Source organism: Pocillopora verrucosa, chromosome 6, assembly GCF_036669915.1.
Source record: "Pocillopora verrucosa isolate sample1 chromosome 6, ASM3666991v2, whole genome shotgun sequence".
NCBI classification, from domain to species: Eukaryota; Metazoa; Cnidaria; class Anthozoa; order Scleractinia; family Pocilloporidae; genus Pocillopora; species Pocillopora verrucosa.
Genome location: NC_089317.1, coordinates 25000085 through 25024504, shown reverse-complemented (window position 1 = coordinate 25024504; position 24420 = coordinate 25000085). Strand labels below are relative to the sequence as shown.

The following is a 24420-nucleotide window of genomic DNA, read 5'->3' as shown; positions in this document are numbered from 1 at the left end:
TGGTAACTGCTTTGTGGTAGTGGTACACACATGATAAACCTTTTTAAAAACCTTGTGACATGGAAGGCATGAGTCAGTGACAAATTTGCATGATGTTTTTGCGCATGTAGCAAGCAACAATAGAGAATGATGTCTGTGAGTTTGAAGGAAAAATTCTTAAATTTAAAGTGCCTTTTACAACTTGTAACCTACCTCAGAACACTTGGATCCATGGAAATTATATGCGATATGTGAAGAAAAACAGGGGAGGTTTGACACTACTTAGCTCTGGAAGAAATGCAGTAGTCGTGGTAACTGTGATTCCTTGGTTGTCGCAGAGGCAGAAAATAAGAACTTGTAAATTTCTTTGTTAATTACTTGGGAAGCAGTTCCGAGACAACTGATCTGCATATTTACACAGCCAGCTTTCAAATTGCTTCCACTCAGAAAATGGTGCATTCTCATTGGAGAAATGTCAAAATTGTCAGCACTGCGATCTGGGATTGGCCAGAACAAATCTCCCGATTACGCCCTTCTTCATTTGTAAATGCCATAAATTGTCCATTTCCAGTATTCACACATAAGGAAACAGGAATACAGTTCCTCAGCCCATCACGGCTTGGAGTGCTCCAGCAGCTATGCCAAGCTCCAGAAGAGATTCACTTTGGTAGTGATTGGAAATTGCCATGGATCCAATCAGCCCTGGACAGACGAGCTGCTGTCCGTTGTGGATACGAATTGAACATCTCAGTTCATTTGGAAGACTACAACCTGCAGGGACAAATAGGTTTTCAAGTTGGCCTTTTTTATCTGTTAATAAGTTTCAAGTAGAGAGGAAATTTGAACTTGTAGGAGAAAAGGTTACCAAGGACACAATACGGATTCATGGAATGACGTGCAAGACAGGGAACTCACTCATTTAAATTGTGCCAGGCATTCCGCAATCTTTCCATGAAACTTTGCCTAAAATGGCACACTAGCCACCGATTTTTTGTTGTTACTACCTCTTACTGACAGCATGAAGTTCTCTCCAATGGACATACAATACTGAGTTTCTTCTTATAGTTGTCGTTGTCCAGCTTTGCTAACGATCAACGATATAAAATCTCATATGTTGTCATCTGAATTAAAAATCATTGTTGGATGACCGTGTACAAAAAAGAGGGGAAAAAAAAAGGAGAGACAAGAAATGAACAAGATGAGAAACCATTCTGATTATTGACTTTAAAAATATGACTTCAAACTCTGTAAAAGCTGCTGTAAATTTAATAACTAAATTATGAATACTCACCATTGAGTTTGTTAGCTTCGTTTCGCGAATTTCTTCTTCTGACAATCCATCGTTCAAAGATGCATAAATATTAGGACAGTGAAGCTTTGTAAAGTCTTCAATGATGTTCCAAGCTTTTCTTATGGTTGCATAACAAGATTCATAGCGACCCCATTTCGCTTTCCATTCCACAAACACTGCTTCCATGTTACTCCCGGCGGGCATTCTCCGACCAACCACACTTCATTACACCATGATTTCCACACAGGAAGATCGGAGACAACTTGATTGAATCGCGAACAAACCTGAGAGCAACTAAACAAGTCTTTCCTATCCAAGAACGACAGAACATTCACCAAAGGAATAGCAGGCAATGAGGCCAAGTATGAGCATTTGGCTGCCATGTTGTCTTAGAGTCATGATCCCACGGGAGCGGAGTAAAGGGGGGGGGGAAGGTAGTTGTAAGAAAAGGGTAGTACCTTTGCTAATTTCGCTATCAAAATTATCAGTCGACACTTTCAAATTGTCTTTTCCTATTCTCTTATGTAGGTAAATTTTTTTTTCGTTAAATTGGCACCACACCTGGCTGAATCTTTTCAGTCGCACTCTCACAATTAAAGAAAAAAAATCATATATAGGGGTGGGGTGGGAGAAAAGCGGTATTCGTCAATATTTTTGGCCCAGTCTACTCCAGTAAGTTCGTTTTTTGTATGTGTTTGAAACTCGATCACTGACATGTCTGTCTACGTGTTTTCAAAAGTTACACATTAATTTAATACGAACTGCGAGTCGAACCGTTGGCAAATGAAATCGTTGCTGTCAAACCGACTTCTACGAGAGGTGATGACTAGTCGTGTATATTCAGCGTGAATTCTCTCTCTTACAGGTATTGAAAATATTTTTTGCTAATATGAATGAGTAATGCCATTGTCGTTAATAATACATTGGTCAGCTTGATATTTTGATTTCTGGTTAAGGTTGTTCGTGAAGAGTCTAACACAGTTAACAGAGGAGATACGCTCTTTTTTGAATTCATCGCAAACAGTACTTAAAAAATCACATTCAAGAAGCTCGTTAGGGGAGAATTAGATAATTTAATGGAGATATTGCGATGGCGAAATTTTTGATGCTCTGCTTACGTACAATATTTTCAATTTTACGAATTTCAGCCCGATTTGAGTGGTTTTGAGTGTATTTTAGTGAAGTGTATACTGTATTGTAAAAATGTAATGCTAGAGTCGATTGGAGGTCATGTTTTGTTTATTTTCTGCCTATATGAGTTAAAGCGACGTGTCATTAACTGCCTATTCAGATTTCTATTTAATTAAACTATCATTGCTCATGGAGGAACGAAAATGAAGCAAGGAAGAAATGAAAAGGAAGAAGAGATTAATTTAAGAAGAAATATGATCTGTATGAGGAAATGTAGGGAAAGGTTTCCTTCTAGCCCCATACTAATCGAGAACAAAGCCCTGGTCCCAAAGGTGATCTAAAGTCTTTTTTCTCCATTGTTCTTTTATCGAGAGCCGTATGTATCGAGGAAGTATGAAGTTATACGGAAATCTTGTCAAAGTATCTCATTTAGTCTCCCCTTTCACTTCCTTGATCTTAGCTGTAAAAGAACAATTGTAAGGCCTTTTTAGTTGTGATAAACTGTGACGGTGACCTAATCTCATCAATAGTGTGTTTTGAGTAAAAGGGGAAGCAGTAGCCTTCAAGCATCTAAATAATCTTTATTGTTTAAAATCGATCTGAGTCTAATAGCGGTCAAATCTGAAGGGTGCATAAATTTTTCCCAATTATGGAATTAAGGGTGCAAGCGGTATTTTGTTTAGTGAAGCTTATGGTTGCTTGCAAAGAGACTGCTATAGATCAAGAACACAAGCTATACAATAACTTAGTCAATCTTTGGGTGTAAAAGTAATTACTGCTGACAGAGTGTGGCATAGAAAGGGTTATTTACTTCAATAACTCTAAAGCCAGTCTTCCTTAAATTGCTTCCTCTCCACTGTAACTCTTAATCTAACACTATCTTGCAAATCATACTTTATGCTGGAAAATTTTAGCAATATCTGATTTAAAAAAAGAATAGGCTTGGTCTATCAGAGACAAAAGGGTTGGGACGGGGACTGTACCCCCTTTTCTCCTAACTGTTGACAGTGAGTAATTGTGCTCCATTTGACAAATTTTACACACTTTATATTTCATCTTCCTACTCTTCCCCCTTACCAAAAAAACTTGTATTTTTGTTACCAAAACTTGCTATGTTGGTGTAGAATAGTTGATGGAGAGGAAGGAAGGTTTTTGCTTTGAAAAATTAATGTAATGCAAAGTTTTTTTTGTCACTGATTATAGCTTTGAGACATTGTCAAATTTAGCAGTTCAATAGTAATCTTTAAGACGTAAGGCGGATGAAACTCTCTCCTTGATGAAATAGGGAATAGTAAGTTGCTGGCTACTTTTAAATAAAATCTCAAAACTTCCTTCCCTAAAGGTGGGTTACATTTTCTTTCCTTAGAATTAATTGATTGTAAGTTCTAAATGATGTTATTATTATTATTATAGCGGAGCTTGCAGAGTGTGGCCTTATAATTACACAAAATAGTAGTAACCCATCAAGCTGAAAAAATTTGGATGTACGACTGTATGACCAACCATACAAGGTGCTACTTTTAGCATGCAGGGCCAACTGTACCATGGGCACTATCTGATAATCAGTCCTCTACAAGGACATGGAGAAGTTGCAAATGGAAATCCATTAATATTACCACGCACTTTATTCATAGCAGGGGCTTTAGTTTTGCTAAAGAGACGTGCAAGAAAAAAAAAAATGCAAGCTCCACTTTTAGGCTTGCCTAAATCTATATATTATTTTTAAAATTTATGAATACCTCGAAGCATTATTGGATTGTGTCTAGAAACTGTGCAATACATGTACAATACAATTCTGTTATTAATAACTACAACTAACTATGAGTTCTTGAAATTACTTTCAGGTTTGATTGTAGACTAAAGAGCTTATGGCAATATGACATTGAGTAATATTTACAAACCAGAAGCAAACAAGTTTTCACATCTTGGAAGTGAAGAGGATGATGATTCTGATGACCTCGATGATGAAATTGATGATGGCTATGGGACGGCATTACTTAGCCCAACAAGAAATGTACAAAAACAGTTAATGCCTCCAAACAGGACTACAAAAATCAGGAGAGCACATTCAAAACCTTGGTGCACAACCAGAGCTTGTTTTGTTTTCTTTCTTTGGCTGGCATTTTTTTCTATTTGCATTACTGGACTTGTGTTGCTCATTCTACAAGCAATTGAATCAAAATCCAAGGATTCTGATGCCCATTTTGTGAAGAAGGTTCTTACAGATAAACAAGATGGCTTCTTGAATGACGAGAATAATTTTGCTCCATGTGATGAGCTTGAAGCCACCAAGGTGTGGCATGCAACAATGCCAAAACTTATGACAGAAACTGCAGTGCGACTCAATGATGTGAATGAAGATGGAGTTGATGACCTCATGGTTGGCTTTTCAACTGGTGTAGATGGCTACAATGCACCAAAGATATCATGTGATCTGTATTTTAATGGCACCTATCCCTGTTATGGTGGCCTTATGGCTCTTGATGGAAAAACTGGCAAACAGTTATGGAGACATTATACCATGCATGAAATCTATTCAGTAAACTGTAATGGTGATTTAGACATGGATGGTGTCCGAGATTGTTTGATATCTGGAAGGGCAGGAGTTTTTCAAGCCATCAGTGGTAAAAGAGGAGAGCTTATTTGGAATTTTGGACCACAGGAATCTAGAGATACCAACATGAACTTGTACACAGCTCAGTTCATCAGAGATTTGAATGGAGATGGGGTGATGGAAGTTCTTGTCACACATGGGGGGGATCCTTTGGCGTAAGTTGATGATATTGCTCTTGAGTTTCTCAATATACATATATTCATTAACAAACCATTGCTAATACCCATTTATAATCCTGAGAAACGAGTAATTTGCCATCAGGATGGTCATAATCTTCTCAATCATGTGGAAACCAGGCTAAAGAAAATGGTTCTCCTGCCAAAATTTCAAAACGATATTTTGGAATTTGGAATTCCCCCCCCCCCCCCAAAATAGGAATTTCTTGGTTGTCGATATTTGTAAGGTGCTGTTAATTAATTCATTTATTTGTAGCTTTTTTTTTTTCTTGGGGACAGTGTTCTCTAATTTAATATTTTTAAAAATGAAATCATTAGCAACTGAAGATAAGACATAGTGAATTATGTGCTTTTATTGTTTCCCAGCGAGCCCAACAGTCCTGAGCGTCTGGTTGGACGTCTTTTAATATTCTCTGGCAAAACTGGAGAGGTGTTAAGATGGGTGAGAACTCCAGATGAAAGAGAAACTTACTTTTCTCCTGTTATATACACAAAAAAAGATTCTACCGAGCTTGTGCTGTTTGGTACAGGTGGAGAGACACACCCAGGAGGGCTCTATGTTGTGCCACTGATAGATCTCTTCCATGGCTTGATTGAAAACTCTAAGCTTATCTATAAAGATGATTATAAAGGTATGAAAAAAATCTAAGTGTAGATTCTACAGACCTACAACCTTGGATTTTTATGTTGGAAATCATCCTGCACCCCCAACCCATTCAATGTTGGAAATAAAATGCAATCAAAGAGAAGACAACATGTATAATTTTTAAATGGGGGAAGCAAACAGTTGTGTTCAAAGTTGGAGCTTGCTTATCAGGTGGCTTTTTATCAGCCTGCCACTTTGAATCTCTTGTTTTCTCCCCCTGCCCCTTCCCCTTCCCCCACCCTCCTGTCCCACTCCTGCATTGATCTGCTCTTTCTGTTGGCTGTTTGCCAAGAGAAGTGTGCATGGTGCCTCATCATGGAAACCAATTGTGACTCCAGACAGTGGTAAAGTTATGCACCATTCACTTGGTAAAACTGAAAATTATATTTGGAACATCAAATGGCATCTACTGGGTATTATTCCATTTGGAATATTTTGCACTTCATTCTCAGGGAATTCGCCTCTTGCAAGGCCAATCTCAGGTTTCAAATATTTGCACGAAATCTTTAACCAGGTGGTTTTATGTAATGAACACATTGCCACTCTTGTCTTATGCTTGATGTACGTTGGTGACCAACTGAGTTAATACCACCAGCTGACTAAATTTTTAAATGCTTAAACAGGAAATAAAACAACAGCTGTATGTGTGGTCAACTTTTTGTATGCGTGGTCAACTGTTTGTCCCCTTTGGCAATTCTGATTTTCTAAATGTCCACAAATCACCCAAGGCCATGGCTTAATGTCTTTCCTCAAAAGAGAAATATTTCTGTTTTTTGAATTTAAATTTTCCTTTCATATTTAGGGGTGATGAATCCTCCTGTTCTTGTGGATTTGAACAATGATGGAACTGTTGACATCACCATGGCAATGTACAACACAACTGTCATTGCTTTTGATGGAGAAAACTACAAGAGGTTGTGGCATTTTGTATTCCCATCAAGTGAATCGTATACGTAAGTTCATACATTAATTTTCAGCTTAGAGTTAGAAGTTGTTGGGTATTGCATCTTTTTGCCATATTACACTAAACAATGTGATATGTCTAGAAATCTCAGTTCACCTTTTAAAATTTATCAAGAACAAAACTGACAGAAATCACTTGTCCAAATCTTTTAATTCCTTGTACTTGAGGCTGATACTGATACCTTGGCTTCTCATTGGCTCTTTTGGATGTTTCTCTGTGTCCTGCTTGGCCATTGTGATTACTTGAGTCAGGTTTTCATTGTACAAAAGTCCATTAAAAAAATGCTACAAATTTAAATACATATTCTCTCTTTGATATTATGAAAGGTCACCAGCAGCAGGTTTCTTCAATAAGGATAACACAGCCGACTTTTTGGTGAGGTACAACTATGGATCAGGATTTCCGGTTTATTTTTACTCAAATGTGAGTGGGTTTAAAATAATTATGCATGGTCGAGTTGAACAGTGTGAGCAGCTTTTGGACCTTTATTTTTAAGACAACGCATCATTACCCAAAGGGAGAGGTACTCGCTCAAATGCACTCTTGGGGTCTTGTCTCGAATTTGTTTTTCTACAAAACCCCAAACCTTTGTATTCTTTCTAACAATGCTGTACCACTGAGCTTTAGAAAACTGCGTGAAGAACTGCTTTTGATAACTTCTGCATGCCAGTGAGTGTTAAGTTGTATTGTATTTTGACTTGCTCAAAATGTCCCAGTAGGAACATTTGAAAATATAGGGTTTATTTCCTTGTTAATTTCTCAGCTGCTTGATTGAAAAGTAGCCAAGATTATTTTTAGAAGAAATCTCAGCCATCTGAACAAACAGTTTTCATTCTTCAAGGTACCATGTCACCCTCCCCCACCTTGAATGAGAAATTTTCTAATGAGATGCTGTTGTATGGCACCCCCTCCTTTCAAAAAGCCCCCTATCCTCTCCGTGAGACAGTCTAATTTTTGAAATAACTTTTTGACCAACAGGTGACAGTAATCGATGGCAAAACAGGCAAGCCGTTAGTCACACCTTTCTTGAAGTCATCATCAATGTGCAACACGTCTCCCCTGACAGCCAGCATGCAGGGGCTTGGTAACGACCTGTTTATATACTGGGTTTCAGACTGTCTCGGCCACGAGGGCGAGGGAGGAAACTTTGAGTTTGTGGAAGGAACGAACGTCCATGAGCAAAGCAGAGCTGACACTTGCAAGCTGCGATATAATGCAAAGAGCTTTAGTAAGCTGCGGGTGACTAATCACAATATAGGCTTTCCTGGCAAAGATATTTATTATTCAGGTGAGGAAGTTAAAAATCTACTTTTTATGAGAGTTGGATGCTTAACCCTTGACTCCTTAACATCAGTATGAATATTCTCCATACTACTCCCTTGACATTTCCAAGGGTTCTGACAAGGAGAATTTGCGTAACAGTCAAGAGCTTCTTTAGTTGGTGATCATTTCCTCCATTCTCATGACGTTAATGTTTGATTCAGGGGTGATATTGTAAGGAAAAATTAGATGTTAGTCACTCTCACGGGTTAAAGGGCTAAGGCGATTAGTAATATATAGATTTAGCCAAGCCTAAAAAGCGGAGCTCGCATTTTTTTTTCCTGCACGTCTCAAGGGCACAACGCCTTGCCCCGGCTAGGACTAGAACCTGGGTCGTCCGACTCGGATCCCAATGCACTGACCACTGGACTGCTGAACAAAGCCGTGGCGTTGGCGTGCCCGCGGTGCAGTTGACCACGCATGTTAAAAGTAGCACCTTGTACGGTCGTGCATCCAAATTTTTTCGGCTTGATGGGTTACTACTATTTTGTATAATTATGGGGCTACGCTCTGCGAGCTCCGCTATTAGTATCCGAGCAACTGCGCACCTACCCCTCCCCTGACCCAACATTAACCCAAACTTGTTGTCAGTTTACTGTTTTCAGGGGAGAGGAAGGTGCGAAGTTTGCTCAGATATTGACGTTGATCCGTTATACCACACGTTATAGTGATTCGCGCATTCTTATTGGATAACTTGGAGGCGACTAGCAAAGCACTGTTCTCCTCTGAACAGCCTGAGAATGACCAAATGACCTGCCCGTCTTTGCCAGTGACCGTTTTTACAGCAGCTAGCAAAGCCCTCTGTCATTTTTTCAGAGTGCGCACACGGTAGTTGCTGTAGTGTGAATAAACGTGTCAAAAATTAACACGTAAAGTAAGAGCTATTTCAATGTTTATCGCATTTTCAGAGGATTTCCAAGACATAGAGCATGAAAGTCTAAGAGAGGAAACTGGCAGCAAACCAAACAGCAAAAACTCCACATTCACCTCTCGAAGAAAACGACACATTGGAGCACCAGATCACGGCGGGTATCAGAGACTTATTTCAACAGGTTCGATGGCCACTTCGCTTGGAGAAGAAAACATTAAAGGACCAATGGACTCCATCGATGTGGTTTTCACTACCTACTGGCAGTATCCAGCTAAAGTACGGATTATTTTACCAGAGGACAAGGCTTGTATTGCGAATTATAGAAATCTCAGCAGAGCAGGTAAATTGCAATCACTTTTTTAACATCAAGGTATTTTATTATGGCCATACTCTACTGTAACATCAGTCCCAGGTCGCTTTACCTTCTATCCACACCTTTGAGTGAAAAGAGCTTGTGGAAGGGTCACGGAAAGAAAAATTAAGTTTTTTGATGTGGCTTTCTTTGCATGTTTTTAACGCGCCAAAAACAGAAAAAGCTGTTGTTTCTCCCAGCAAAATATTGAAGAGTGCTATTTGTTTATATTTAGTTTGTTTTGTTTTTTTATTCGTTTGGTACTGTTTTTTTGTTTGTTTCCGATTCGAGAAATTCATCGTCATTTGAAACAATTACGAGAGTACAGACCAGACTTCAACTTACGAAATATCTTTGCGAGCCAAGACTTAGATCTGCTACGTGTGATAAGAACAACTTTGCGCAAATCTTTGTCCCTGCATTGCAATTTTGTCTCGAAGCAAATCGTAACAATTCAAACTGGTGGGAATTCGTTTGGTGATCGCAGTGAAGAGGCTGCAGGTTGTTTACGCGAACGGTAAACAACAATTTGGTTTCCTCTTTTTTAAATTAATGCATTTGAAGAATGCGAAGCTTTTCGCTTGTCTCTACCAATGATAACAAAAGGTAAATTTTTTTTGTCGAATGGATGAATGACTAATAGCAGACAACAAAAGGTGAATTTCTTTGTCTATTTGTCAAATCAACAGGGAAATTTGATAATGACGTTGATGAAGACAAGAATGAAAAACTTGGAATATATGATGCAGGAGATTCAGCCGTGAATGAGTGCCTCAAGAAAAAGCAACAACAAACTGACAAGGAGCAAATATTTGTCAGTCAATCAGACTATGACTTGTACAAAGTCCACTTTGGAAGCCTGACCGTGTATCGTTTTTCCTTGAAGTGCAAATGCAACAATCTGTCCCCTTCCAAAAAATGTGCCAAGTTTTTACCTATGTCCGAGCAAGGCTGGGGAGGGTACATGGGAACACTAACTAATGGTTTTTTTAACCCAAGGAAAAGGCCCTAAACGAGGGGGATATGTAAGGATCTTTACCGAGTATACGTTGAGTTCCCCCCCCCACCCCCCTACTCTACAAAAATGGGCCTCAAGGACCGTTGTGGTGTAACAATGGCCTTCGCCTTTTTCTGCCCATTTATTCAAGTCTGGCCTCACAACCAACCTGCGCTTTTCCATTACCTTCTTGATCAAATTTGTTGATTTGATTTATGTATTTTTGCTCTTTTCGAATTTATTGCGCTCTTACTGCGCCAGTTTACGAAAGACTCGCGTTTATGAAAAGTTCTATTAGCCTTCATGGTCGCAGATTAATTTTTAGTCATGATGAATCTTTCAGTATTGGGATGAGAGTTGGTAACGTTTTAAAGGCTGATGTATTTTCAGTCTCGTAGTCAGCGTAGATTTCAATGGCTGTCATAAAATTAAATCAAAATAAATATATAAGTACAAGTAGATGTACTAAAAAGACAAACTTTACACGACATAATTTATTCAGAACAACTGAAGTTAAGATAAACCTCTACTGGCGAGAAATTTGACCAACTTCATGATAATAATTAGAAATACGTTTTTAATAAAATGGGTTTATTTCAAAGTCTTTAGGTCTATCAAGGTTCTTACCTTTCTCCTCACGTGAAAGATGTTGCAATCTAGGTTGTTAAATATCTAAAAGATGAATCCCTTAAATGTCTTTACGAAAACTTCAAGACTTCATCTATACAGAAATCCTTTTATCAAAAGAAAGTGTCACAAAACGCCTCAGTGCCTCTTTCATCTAATATCAATTTATGAAAATATCATTAGTACCTCCTGATTTTCAATTGTGTTCTCAAGGTAAAATATTTCACATTTAATTTCTTCATGTGCGACAAAAGTGTGATTTCGAGCACTGAATATTTCTTCGCAAACTCTCGATGTCACAATATCCCGATGATACAAATTTATACTGGCTTCCCTTCCCACTCAGTCACTGAAACTTCTCCCTGTTTTTCCCAACCTATCTACAATTCCAAGAAATTGCTTTATCCCAGGGAGGTTCAAAACTCGGGTTGTACAGACAGACGCAGCCATTTTTGCTGCCATGAGGGTTAACTATACTAATCAATCTGTTTAAGATATAATCTAAAGCTTTTCCTTTGTCTTGCGTGGATGGCAGTTTTCTTTTTTCGGTGCTCGATGTTCATAAGCGGCGGGCGTTGCAGCTAAAAAGGACATCAGGGCCGGGTTGTTCAAAGCTGGGTTAAGATAACCCAGGGTTAGTGTGAAATCCGATTTCAGATCTAAAAGCTTTAAAAGAAAATTCAGTCGAATTCTTTTTGTCTAGAGTATGACTATTTGATGCTTTAAAAAGGACATTGAAAATTTTCCCAAAAAGGCTTTAGAGTAAAGGAATAAAGAAACCCAGATTAAAATCTAACCCTGGGTTAGCGCTAATCGGCCTTCGAACAACTGGGCCCTGGGCCCGAGAGCTCTAAGTGCTCCGTAATTTCCTCCTTCCCAGGCTCCTAATCAAGGGAGTTTGGGCGACCGGCAGGAGAGTCCAACTACTTCTTTCTATACTATCTACCAAACACTTCATGTAATTTTAAACTCTGGGAATTTGATTTGAAATCATAAAATATCTCCCTGCTGATATTTTTCTATTCCCTTGTCATCTTTCTGCTAATAAACAATGATTTACAATTCTTAGTTTTTATCCATCAAGAGTTTTCACATGTTTCTGATGGTTCATCTGTTATGGTTATTTTTTCCTTAATTGCTAATTTTTAGTTGCCCAGGGCACCCATTTATAACAACTTCAGTTGACGGGTTTACCTAGGTTAACTATGTCAGTTAACTAACTTCAAACTGCCAAAACACATCCAGCGATGCAGATAGCTTGTCAAAATACAGGGATGCGATGTCTTGGCGTTTCGAGCAAGTCATCATCCAGCGTCAACAAACCCTGTAAAGACAAACTCGTAAGCATAATGCACAAACTAACTTTTAGAATGATTGGTCGTTGCAACTCGCATGCGGTAAAACAACAAAGCAATCGCGAAGGAAAGAAAGGAAATTGTTTTGAAAGCGAAGGAGAACTCGGAACATTCTCAAGCGCGGGAAAACGCGGGTGACCAAGCCACGATTGGTTAGTTTTGCACCTGATTGGTTGATAGAGGGGATCAAGTTTTCTACACCAATCAGAGAGAAAAGAGAAGCAAAGCCAATACAATTCAGGATAACTTTTCGACACTTTATTGAAAATTAAATCGTCACGAAAAGAAATGCAAATGAGTGCTTACCAGAAATGAAAGGAATAAAGCGCAGGCGGACAGGAAGTGCCACACGTCATGAGCATCGTAAAATCCCAGGAGGACGCACTCTTTGTTACCCTCCCTCGACCGCGCTGGAGATTTCTGCAAAAGATTCAGAAAAGCGGAATATGGTACACAGAGGGAACGAGTACGAACCGCGACCTTTTGCGTCTAATCATGGAAGTCGCGTAACTTGCTGAATGAGGGAACGGGACTTTCTTGTAAAAGGAGCGGGGGGAAGGGGAACCTAACAAAATGCTATGGGAGCAAGAAAATTACGGCATTATTGACCAGGTAAAAAGATTATGTTATAAAGTTTCAAAAACGAGCGCAGACACACACGGACACATCCCCGAACGTGGTGACCGACCATTCGGTCGACAGTCGACTGCAATTTGATGGGCCGGCTATTGAACGATTGTAGACCGATGGATTAGCAAGATTGCATTCGTTACTCTCAAAAGGACTAAGAACATTGTTGAAACGTTTCATTCATGCTGCGAAAACCGGAATAACAGATCTATAAGTGGTGGAGTTTGACAGACTTTGGAAGGTTTAAAGGTTGAATCCATGTTTCATTTACCTGCCAAGACGTGAGATTACTCAGGAAAAAAACGAGCGCTAATATCCAACAGAAAAGCGTCAGACAAAGCGTAACCGAAGGGAACAATAGAAGCCTTTCTTTGTTTCTCAACTGAAAGAATAAATACACAAAGACATTTCTTAAATAAACTATGGGAAGACGCCCTTCTCCAAAACCTTAAAAAAATATGATACTTTTAGCAAGGAAGATCATGTCTCAAGTTGTAAGTGCTGAAAGAATCTAGGCAAATCAAGTCATCGAGGAACAGAAGGTCGGACAGGATAGAGTACAAGCAGTCCCTCCTATTCGGCATGAAAAAAAATAAAATGAGGTTAGCGCGCCTCACTCCCAGAGTTCCGCTTGGCGCGCTAACATTTTTTCCCGATGAGTTTTTGTTGCTCGCGCGACAGTCTTCGCCGAGTAAAAGGGAATGCTCGTAGTGACATGCGTAGTAGGACATACCATAAACCCCTAGCCTTGCATTGTCTTCGGTCGATAACAACTTAACTCAATCAACTCATGTATGGATACCTTCATTATGACATAAAATGCCAAATAGAGAAGTCCATTGACGATCAAGATAGCCAGCAGGTAGGTAGCAAAGTCATTAGGTGTAGCAACAACACCATAGATGGCACTGCAAGTGGAATAAAGAACTCACTTAAAGAACTAGTTTTCTTGGTCTTCTCCAACTGTTGTTTATAGAACGCTTTGGTTTTCCTGATTGGTCCAAAAACGCGCACCATCCTCTCGACCAATCAGATACAAAACGAAAACCAATCGTCCCTTCGTTACTCGCGTTTTCCCGCGCTTCAGACTGTTAGCTCATTTTTTGGGTTGAGCTCTCATTGGTTCCCCGTGATATTTCCCTTCCTCTGATTGGCTGTTGTAAATTCGTTGGATTTGGTTACATAAAAACCAACTTAACATCGTTCTAATGTATTACAATGCCTAACAACACAGTTACAGCGTACTTACAAGACCCAATTCACTGCGTTAGCAATCACCAAGAGAAGCATGCGATCCTGCGCAAACAGGAGACAAAATACAACAACAATAGCTTTGTTAATTTCAGTCAAGACTTGACCACTAAAAGAGGCAATCACCACTCGCCAAAGCCCACAGCTACAAAAGCCTTGAAAAAATAGGGATTTTCCTGCCACGAAAACCTTTCATTTCTTCTCTTTAACCTCAGCAACCTTTTTTCTCTGATGTACACATCCTATTTTAAACGTCTAAAAGCACAACTTCGTTAGGCTCGCGCGAAAAATGTTACCTACATCAAAAGGTTTGTGTATGTGTCAAAGTCTCTTCCTTTAGACAAAATTAGAACTGAGACAAAGACATTTTTATAATTTTACCTTGTAAACCGGACACGAACAGCAATCATACCGCAGCAACACGAATACTCTTGCAAACATTCCAGCATCTGAAGGTGAAAAAAAATTCACAAAAGCATTTTCAAGTTCAATCCTACAGTATCTTAAAGTAATATGCCTTCCATAGAGTCATAAATTAGACAAATTCTAACCAAAACAATGCCTAAAATAACCAAATAAACTTCAACATTTACTATCCAGAACTCACCAAACTTTACTCTTCCCATGTAATAGATTTGTGAACTGAGATACAGGCATCCAAAGATGTGGATAATGGCGAATGTTGTCCAGAAAGCAAAAGAACTATAAACCTTGAATGAGAGGGAAACAATCAAGATCTGCACTTCAGTATATCTCATACCCCCCCCCCCCCCAAAAAAAAAAAAAAATCCAAAATCTCACTTGATTATTGTGACAGAACACAGAAAACTTGTCCCTTGTGAACCCTAGAAGTTGCTCAGCTTATCAGAGTTCTTTTTTACGTCTGTTGGTATAACTTACCACCGCTAGCAACACATATTCAACATCTCTCTTAATAAAAATCACATCTTAGACCTTCAAGCGGTTCCTCTGTTTGCAAGAGTGCGAGAAAGAATAGCTGAATATCGTAAACTTTATTCTCACCACTCCAATCATAGCGATGAAGATGATAGCAGCAAACCCTGTGTAAACAATGTGCGCGTTGGCGGCAATGTCTGGATGACGCGTCTGATAAAGTTTTACTACACCCAGACAAGTGATGATGTACATAAAAGACGTGTCTACAGGAAAACACAAAAAGAAAATATTTATCACCTCGTTTGAAGGCGATATGACGGTGTACTCCTTATCTGTATTGCAACAAGATAGAGAGGGATTCTGCAGTACTGTTCTTACATTTGAACAGCGTGCGGTCGAGTAAGGTATTACACTTTTCGGCGACTTCTGAATTTTGCCTAGCATGCGTTTTCACTTCCAAGACAGCTTCAAATGTATAAAGTTAGTTGATATACAGTAACCTTAAAAATAAGCGTTCTCACAGGCGTCTGCGTCCAGTTTGTAAGATTGAAAACTATAAGACTCTCATCTTGGGCTGGGAAAACTTACCAAACTGGAAATTAGAATTGTTAGGACACACATGATAACAGCCTGATAAAACTCCTTCCATTATCAAGGCAAGACCTGCGATAAAACCAAAGAAGCTGTAAAAGTCAAGAGAAAGTGAAACGAAGGTATTCCCTGTAATCCTGGGCCACAAAGCTGTGGAACTACCAAGGCGATGACTGAAAATGGTGATATACACGGTATTTCGCCGGATTGAATATCGTAAAACCAAAATAGATGCTATCAGGAACTAATATGGACTCAAAGTAAAAACAAGCTAATTATGTGGAGCGCGGGAAAAACCAAGTGACCAACAAGCGGTGATTGTCGTTAGTTTTGATCTGATTGGTTGCATGAAAGAGAGGCGTGACTTTTCTGGACCAATCACAGACCAAAGCAATCCTGGATTACGTATGGATTACGCTCTACACTTGACTGAAAACAGACTGAAAAGGGCCAAAAAACCGATACACTCACCCATGGCATAAAATATGGCGTAATGCTGAGGAATGCCGTAATTCTGAAAAAAGAACGTAAGTGTACAGAAAGTTTACCATACATTTACGAAGTACCTGGTTTCAATTACTTAACGAGACGGACTTAATCAATTCGCTCACTTTAGGAAAAAATGTCCTTGCTCTTGTAAACTTTCCACGTCCTGTCTATTAATTTTTGCTGATTTTTTTAGCCATCAAAATTTACCTGACTTATTTAAGAGTAATACGCGATTCACTTCCATTGCACGTTAAAAAATCCAAAATGTTTAATTTAAGAATAGACACACTATGTAGAGTAGTGCAGTTTAAACGATGTAATTAAAATTGACGCGCTTAAAAATACCTTCTCCAATTCGCTGTTTTCTGCAACATCTAGTTTGTGTTGCCTGTCACTGAAAAAAAAATATATGAGATGTCATAAACGTGACAAGAAAGTTGCAAAACACCATGTATTAAGGAAAAACAAGCCTTCAGTTCCGAATGTGTACATTGTAAATAAAAATGATGTAATAACCTAGAAACAACTGTGAACGTACATGACTGTACAAAGATACAGTTCAAAACTAAGTCCTTCTACTTTCCGGAAAGAATGTAATCATCTGACAGCCAATTTTTTAGCAAAATTTTTTCAGTGTACATACCGTCGCAATACAAGAAGAAGGAAGAGAAAACCCAACATGATATATCCAATGTTACTGAACACATTGTTAAACGCACTGCAATAGAAAGAACCACCTTTGATATGAATATAAATACCGAGCATCAGTTTCCAAGCTCGTTGCCAATTTTTTACTGGCACAGTGCACAGCTAACTCAACAACTTAATATATTGTATCTTGATACGAGTTGAAGAAGGGAATTTACCTGGATAATATAAAATGAAAAACGGATTATTGTTTGGCTTAAGGGTTAAAAATCTTTTTCATACTGTTGCAACATGGAATGAAAGGGTTGCTCATCACAGAATGAATTGCTCATTGACATACCTCAACACCCCCAAGGGATGAGCACAAAAGAAGTTGTAGTAGCATATGTCTTCATCTCCACTAAAGTTAAGAACCTGCATTCAAAATTAGAACAAACCTTCCAATTAACAAAATAGTTTATTAGAAGCAACCCTCATAAAACTACACCCAGTTTCAAAAGAGAAGTATAAAGTTTGTCCTTCAGTGTGGTCACTGCAGATGTGGATCGCGACATTTTGATTGCCAGTTTACCAGTGCCAGTTTGCCAGTGGGTTTGGACTGCACTCAGTTTATCAGCAATTTCTCTGTGCAATACTTTCATTATTACATGGCTGGCTTTCCAAACAGGTAAGATAGCAAGGGTAAATGCTCTTGAAAACAAGAAGTGAGTAACCAGACATACCTTCTGATATGTTATGACAAGCTGCACAACAGGGAGAGCATAAAACACAGCTATCAATAGCAGATTCCTGAAGATAGCAATGAGAGTACAGTCAATAAATAGATAATACTGAAACAAAAAATCAATAACAGGCTTAATTTACAAACCAGTGATAATGTCTGTATTTCTTCTTCAGATACTTCTTTTCTTTCTTAGCCAGGTCAGTGAGCATAAGACTTGTCTGGTGGAAAAATGAAACAAATGAAACTAATTCTACTTATATAATGACAATACTTTACCACTGATGGAAGGGAAGCTGAGCTAACACAGCCATGATAAAGCCCCACCCTCCCCCCTTAACTTCTATGACTTACAGCTGTGGGATCCTGGCCACACTTTCTATCACACATGGGTTGAGGTTGCTGTTGTTTCTTATCCTTTTTCCAAGGCCTTTTTCTGATCATTCTCAGGTTTTACTCCTTCCACAAAAACCAGCACTCAGAATTTTGATTTGACCCAGTAACAGTGGACAAATAGCTACTGTACACCTCTTGGAAGTACCATCCATGGAATCTTACTTTCATTTATTTCTAGTGGATCATGGACTTACATGTAACTAACTTAAAAATATCTAATCAGTAAGTTGTTCCATAAGATTAGTTTACATCATCAATTTAAACTAACTAGTTTTCAAATCAATAGGAATGTCACCTGTGTTGCAACTACTAATTTAAGATGAATACGTTCTATTCCTGACACTGCCTTGGTGCAAATCCCATTTACTACATTATAACCAAATTTAACCATCGCCAAATCTACATACCCTCAACCGGTATACATCTTTCTCCACTTCAATGTCATGCAGCATGTCATAATGTTTCTCAAAATCCTTCGATGATGGATCCATCACTCTATCAGTGACTAAGTGGTCATTTTCAGAGTGTTCCAGACTATCAGTGTCCAGCGGTTCATTGATGGGAAAGATGCCTTGTGGTGTTGATCCATAATGGTCTCTTGATCTTCTTGATCTTCTTGATGAGGATGTTCTTAGTGGTGCACTTATTGGAGCATCTGAGGCAAACAAAATGATTTTGAATTGAAATTAAGAAGGCCTTCATTGCTCTGGATTAACCTGGACTTAAAAATGATTATATAGTTTCCATAATCCAACAATACCGGTAAGTCAGAAGACGCCTGGATTACTGGGGTGTATCCTTGACTCATGAGTGGTTATGTAGCTGCCATAAGCCAACTGTCAGCCAGTGGACAGAAAATGACCAGGGAGGGAGAGATGGAGGGAGAGAGGGAGAGAGAGAGAGGACGGGGGCAATGGAATTGTCGCCTAAAACATTTAATTTTTTCAACTAAGAAAGATCTCAGAAAAGAAATTCAAGGATGAATTGATGTGCTCCTGTTAGTGATACAGGTATACTTGGAGAAAAAAATTCAGGTGCTCAATGGGTGTCTTAATCTATGACCTGAAAAATGTTCTGAGCCAAAAAAAACTTACAGTGGCTCAGTGACATCAAAGCAAAATTATTACATGTGACAAATACCCTGCCTACTGCTTGGCTTTGTATAATACAGGTACAGTATTTGATGTGATGTTTTGGAACAGTGATCTAGAAATCTTAAATTGCTCCTGGAAGAAGAAAGTGTCACAGCAAATGATGTGCTGTTCACACTAAAGAGAAAAATTACCTTGTTAAACAAGCCCTACGTACCTTTGTTGTTGCTCTCTTTTGGCATCAAAATGGAGCGGAAACTCTTCCTTCCTCTCTTTTGTCTAATGATACAATCCAATAAAAATTTGTCAGAACTTCAGAACTTTCAGTTTGGTTGCATTTGTAGCTGGGGCCATCACCCTTCACAAAATATCATTCAATGGGAAAATTTTGCCCAAAATCCTATTTCCAAAATAATTTGTGATGTGTAACCCAATAAGATTCACAGATTTGAAAATTTCTAAGCAGTGCATTGAGATAGCAAAACATTGACAAAAATTTTCAAGTCAGTTCTTGGTGCAAGTAGTAAAACAGTGCAGCCGTTTTATTGTCTGAAGATTACATTCTAAGTGATTATTTACTACTTAACACTGAGGTACTCACCTACACCAGGTAAACAGAAGAAAAGAAAAGGCAATGATATAGAATGACCCAAAAAACAATACTGGAGCCACTATGGCCTTCACATAGTCCTTTTCTGTGGAGAAAGAGAAGATTGGTAACTGATTACCACAATGTTTTTGGAATTATGAATTTAATAAAGAGATACTTGAGAGAAAGGACTTACGAGACAAAGTACTTTCCACAGTTATTGTGACAGTCTTCTGTTTTTGGGACGATGGACCTGAAATGTCATGAGATTTTCACCTTTAACCCTTTAGCTCCCAAGATCTCATTAATAATTCTCCTTACTGTCTCTCGTACAGTTCTTGTGATGTTAGTTTGGAGAATTTGTTATTGGATCAACTTATAATCCCCAACTGATATTTTTCTTTATTCTCATCTCTTGCCTGCTTGATATTGTAGTGATATTGTAAGGAGAAATTCTGTCTTGGTCACTCATGGGAGTTAAAGGGTTAAGTGTCTATCAAATTCAATAATTATTATAAATAAATAATAATTTTGGAGGAAGCTAATTTTTCTCAGATTGATAATTAATAAGGGAGGCAACAATGAGAGGGCTTTCATGGAATAGTTAATTTAAAACTCTGCTCATCTAGTGACCGTCACTTTTATAACACTTCATTTATATAATAACTGGCTAAATAGGTAATAAAATTTTATCATCTGAGTTGTAAATTCATTACATTACCTGCAGAATCAGGATCTTTTGACACTGGTTCTCCAGTGCGTGGTTCAGCAAACCTTTCTCCAGAGACACATTCTTCATCAGATGACTTGACTATCAGTACAACATAAAACTGGGTCTGATTATGCTGATGACAAAAACAAAATAAAATAAGACACAAGTAGAACAGTGAGGATTTTCCAGTCAACTCATTAGAATAAATATAAACCTTAAAGTTCTAAATCTTGGAATAGCCCCTCCATAAACCACTACATGAAGCCCTTTTCTAAAAGTGTACATGTTATTAATCAAGAAAAGCTGTTTTTGTTCATCTTTTTTAAATTCAAGGAAGAGATAATTGTAGTGACTTGGTTTTGAGCTACGACCCTTGTCACTTTTCCTTAGCTTTAGCATTACATTTAGATCCACACTGAAAATTTTGCCATCAGGAATCTTCAAAAGTGTACAAATACAAAGAATGAGCAAGGTGTGATGTTTCAAAATATTTAACCACAATGATTTACCTCTAGTGTGATTGCTGCTTTGGTTGTCATAGTCTGAAAGTGGCCTGTGAATTCCACATTTCTTGCCAAATCATACACTGGACACTGATAAATATTGTGCAACAAAAATATCAGTTTTTAAACTCTACACATTTCTGTTTAAATAATTGTGTGTTTTCTGCAGGGTAGTCTGTAGAGCACTAATAAAACTCAGAAACTGTAAACACAGGTTAGAGAGAACAGGAAAAACAGCAAAAAAAATTGGTTTGTAGTTTTTAGGTTTGTTCTTGCTTCCTAAGCCTCACAATCACTGGTCAGTACACAGCCGATGGATCAAAACCAAATCAAAATTTTCAGAGTCTTGCAGTAAACTTAAGATTCCAATCATAAAAGGAAAAATAAAGACAAACCGTAGTTCCCTGGACTGATAGAATGGCACACAGTTTATTATCCTTGGATTCAGCCTTAATAACAACTGTATCCACTTTTTCTGGATACCTCCATAAGAAATACTGTCAAAAGGTAAATGAAAAAAATTATTGGCCCATGCAAGTCAGGGAAAACAGGAAAAAAAAAGAGTGGATGTAAAGGTGGAAGATTATTCTCTGCAAAATTTAGCTGGAGAATTCTGCATAGTAGCAAAATAATTTTCCAATTTCTTGTTACCTCTTGTTGCCTGTACTTCCTAATGCATATGTTTCGCTCATACCACATCTTGTAACTGAGTATAAATTGACTACTTAAAAATCAAGAGCTTTTAACAGTATGCTATGTGCAAGCTTGTGAAAAAGAGCTACCCCTCTATAAAAACATCTATAACCAAGTGTTTTAGACAAACCATTTATTATTGATACTGGATAGTTAGTAAATAAATCTACATTTATCTAGAGATTATCTTACCACAGGTTGCGCAGGGTCCACTGTAACTGTTAATGGTGTATTCATCCTATAAAAAAATTTTGAATTTTCATGTTACGCAAAGAAAAAAATATTTGACTTGTCCAAAAATTAGCATGTACAGTGTAGTAGGAAATATAAATTTTCCATTATTCAATCAATACTGAAAAATTAAAAAGATTGACCAACTATTAGCTTATCCTTCCTGATTTGATTAAAACCCCTATAACCTCATAATATCTCCAAGAAAAGCTCCTTTCCAAACTTAACTTTTAATCCAGTACTTTAAAAATTAAATGACTCAATTAGCTTATCTATATTAACGTGGACAAAATCTAACAATTTTTCCTCTTTAAATAAGTGTTACAATCATTGTATTCATTGTTATTAGACACAAAAAACAGAACATGATGACTAACTTAAATCACCACTTTTCCCAGCTCTGCAGGGCTTATGTGAGGAAATAGCCATCACTGCAGGTGATTTTTAAGTTCTCAGTTAGACTCCACAGCTTTGTTAAAGCAAGCAAAAGTATAAAATTTTGGTTCATTATTGCATCTCCGGTGGAGGTGCCATGGCCTCATGGTTAGTGTGCTCGACTCCAGATTAGGTGGTCTGGGTTTGAGCCCTGGCTGGGGTCATTGTGTTGTGTTCTTAGGCAAGACACTTTACTCTCACAGTGCTTCTCTTCCCCCAGTGTACAAATGGGTACTAGCAAATGTGCTGGGGGTAACCCTGCGACTAGCATCCCATCCAGGGGGGGTAGCAATACTCCTAGCCACTTCATGCTTAGAAAACTGGAGATAAGCACCTGCCCCATGGGCTACTTGGGCCCGTATAAAGGCTTTACTTACTATTGCATCTCCAAGACAGTTAGTTTCTCATTGAGCATCTTGAAACTTTCATATCTTTTGTGACTATCATATACAACTTATTACCTAACTCATGATACTCACGATAACTGAAATTTGTCAGCAAACATTGCTTTGAGAGAGTAATTGACTGGCTTCTCTGATGATGTTGATACATCAATGGAAATTGCTTCTGATCTATTTAATTGTGTGATACCATGACTGAAGGGGCAAAGTGTTCGACTGACAAGATTGTAATTAAACCTGCAAAAGAATTTCTCCAAATATAAACTCAAAATATAATGTACAATGCATCAGTTATAAGGTTTCCCTCCTATGCAGGAATTTTAAAGTTTAAAAGCTGACCTAAGTGCATGATAACATAATACTATTCCAGCAGTGCGCTAACTCCAGTTATGGTCACCTTTTAAGTGTCCTGGGAGCAGTTGCTTACCAAAGATACCCCTAGTTACAAAGGCAATCAATAGTATAGAGCTCTTTCGTATTACATATCACCACTAATTATAACCTCACTATGCTTGGTTTGATATCTCTGGACAGGAGTATGAAAAATTACATTTCAGACTTACGATTGAGGCTTACAGTTGAAATTTCTGCTCAAAAGAATTTCAAAAAGCAACAAAAACAATTTTTCAGGACATACTTTGTTTGATGTCAATTGACTTTTCTGCTGTTTTTTTTTGGGGGGGGGGGGGCATTTTTATCAAACCAGACCAAATTTTTTTGGCTTCTGTTCCAACAAATCACCAGTGGACCTTTGTAAATTGTTGGTTTTTTTCTCTCACCCCTCAACTGGTATTGGCCATGAAACCACTCCTCTCTGCAGCCGTGCAACAAACAGCAAGGGATAATCCTGATTAGCTGATTGACTTTCCACTGTCACTCGAACTGCATAAGGCTGGGAAAACAATTGAGTTTTCAGTGACTTTATTTGGTACAAGAATAGAACTACAAATTATGTATAAAACATAATATCTCCATTTCATAAAATACAACTCAATTGTATAAAAACATAAGTGCAAACATAGCAAGCATGCTGCAATGCTAAATTCAGAAGAAGTTAGACCAAACATAACTACACAATCATTTTCAAGTCATTTCAGGGGTTCACCCTTCTCTGAGTTTATTGATAATGAATATCTGAAACAAACCAAAAGAGAACCTACATTTGTTCCATAAATTTTACAATTTTATAATTTTACAATTTTTCTAATTCTGCACTAATCTGGTGTTAGCTTTGTAAAACCTCAAACTCACCAGTTTAGTTTACAAGGAATGTATGGAAGTCCGTCAGGAGAATTACTTATTGGATATTGGGGTTGAAGAGGGGTAAGAGTCCAAACAGTCCCATAGTTCATTATTATCACAATTTTTGGTAAAAGAGAACGACAGCGGAAACATTAGATTTCTAAAGGGACTACAGCTTTGTAATATAACTGTATGAGGCTTTGTGGAAATCTGACCGTGAAATTTATCGAAGCGTCATCAACTAAATTCACCTCAGTCTTGTTAATCCAGGAGTAGAGCCAGACTTGTTCCCTGTGCTGGGAGACAACTCCATTTACAGTATGTCCCATGGAGGCGTTGCGATACTCGAGAATATTTGAAGACTCATGTAACACAAGTGTTCCACAAATAGGCAGAAAATACTCTGATATGCAGAGAATACATAGAAGAAAGGAACAGGTTTGTTCCATTGCCATTTCTGAATCGTTCCTAATTGACAAACAAGAAACTTGTAGGATAGCTTGACGTACAGGTCGCCGACATGTTGATTTCTGTACAGGCGTCACTTCCGGTAAAGCACGCAAAGTATGTTGGGGAA

The 24420-nt window shown here is 38.1% G+C and overlaps 4 protein-coding genes across 4 annotated transcripts in view; 2 read left to right on the top strand and 2 right to left on the bottom strand.

Moving 5' to 3' along the window:
- Window positions 1–130, top strand: part of LOC136281972 (protein FAM234B-like) — a 9843-nt gene extending 9713 nt beyond the window's left edge. Inside the window, 1 exon segment of the mRNA XM_066169006.1 lies at window positions 111–130. Coding sequence (XP_066025103.1) covers window positions 111–130 — 20 coding nt within the window.
- A 58-nt stretch (window positions 131–188) lies between these two features.
- On the bottom strand, window positions 189–1714 carry LOC136281971 (F-box only protein 3-like). Its single transcript, XM_066169005.1, is given in 10 exon segments — window positions 189–220; window positions 223–309; window positions 312–357; window positions 359–414; window positions 417–503; window positions 506–598; window positions 601–750; window positions 1271–1291; window positions 1294–1446; window positions 1449–1714. Coding segments are annotated over 10 exon segments (930 nt in total). The 5' UTR covers window positions 1654–1714.
- A 255-nt stretch (window positions 1715–1969) lies between these two features.
- LOC131775692 (uncharacterized) lies at window positions 1970–10893 on the top strand. The gene is made up of 8 exons (XM_059091850.2): window positions 1970–2135; window positions 4246–5170; window positions 5558–5823; window positions 6640–6790; window positions 7128–7224; window positions 7780–8089; window positions 9030–9332; window positions 10034–10893. The coding sequence occupies exons 2-8, from the start codon at window positions 4278–4280 to the stop codon at window positions 10354–10356; spliced, it is 2343 nt and encodes a 780-aa protein (XP_058947833.2). The 5' UTR covers window positions 1970–2135; window positions 4246–4277; the 3' UTR covers window positions 10357–10893.
- On the bottom strand, window positions 10821–24370 carry LOC131775786 (SID1 transmembrane family member 1). Its single transcript, XM_059091942.2, has 26 exons — window positions 24095–24370; window positions 23381–23493; window positions 22680–22838; window positions 21727–21772; window positions 21237–21338; window positions 20848–20931; window positions 20348–20471; window positions 19823–19879; window positions 19639–19732; window positions 19255–19316; window positions 18354–18601; window positions 17698–17771; window positions 17552–17618; window positions 17170–17243; window positions 16825–16899; window positions 16527–16575; window positions 16164–16206; window positions 15690–15764; window positions 15228–15364; window positions 14812–14914; window positions 14586–14653; window positions 14203–14249; window positions 13756–13861; window positions 13225–13335; window positions 12630–12743; window positions 10821–12292 (listed from the first exon to the last, which is right to left on the bottom strand). Exons 1-26 carry the CDS (start codon window positions 24296–24298, stop codon window positions 12230–12232), a joined length of 2499 nt encoding a protein of 832 aa, XP_058947925.2. The 5' UTR covers window positions 24299–24370; the 3' UTR covers window positions 10821–12229.
- Between the last annotated feature and the right edge of the window lie 50 nt (window positions 24371–24420).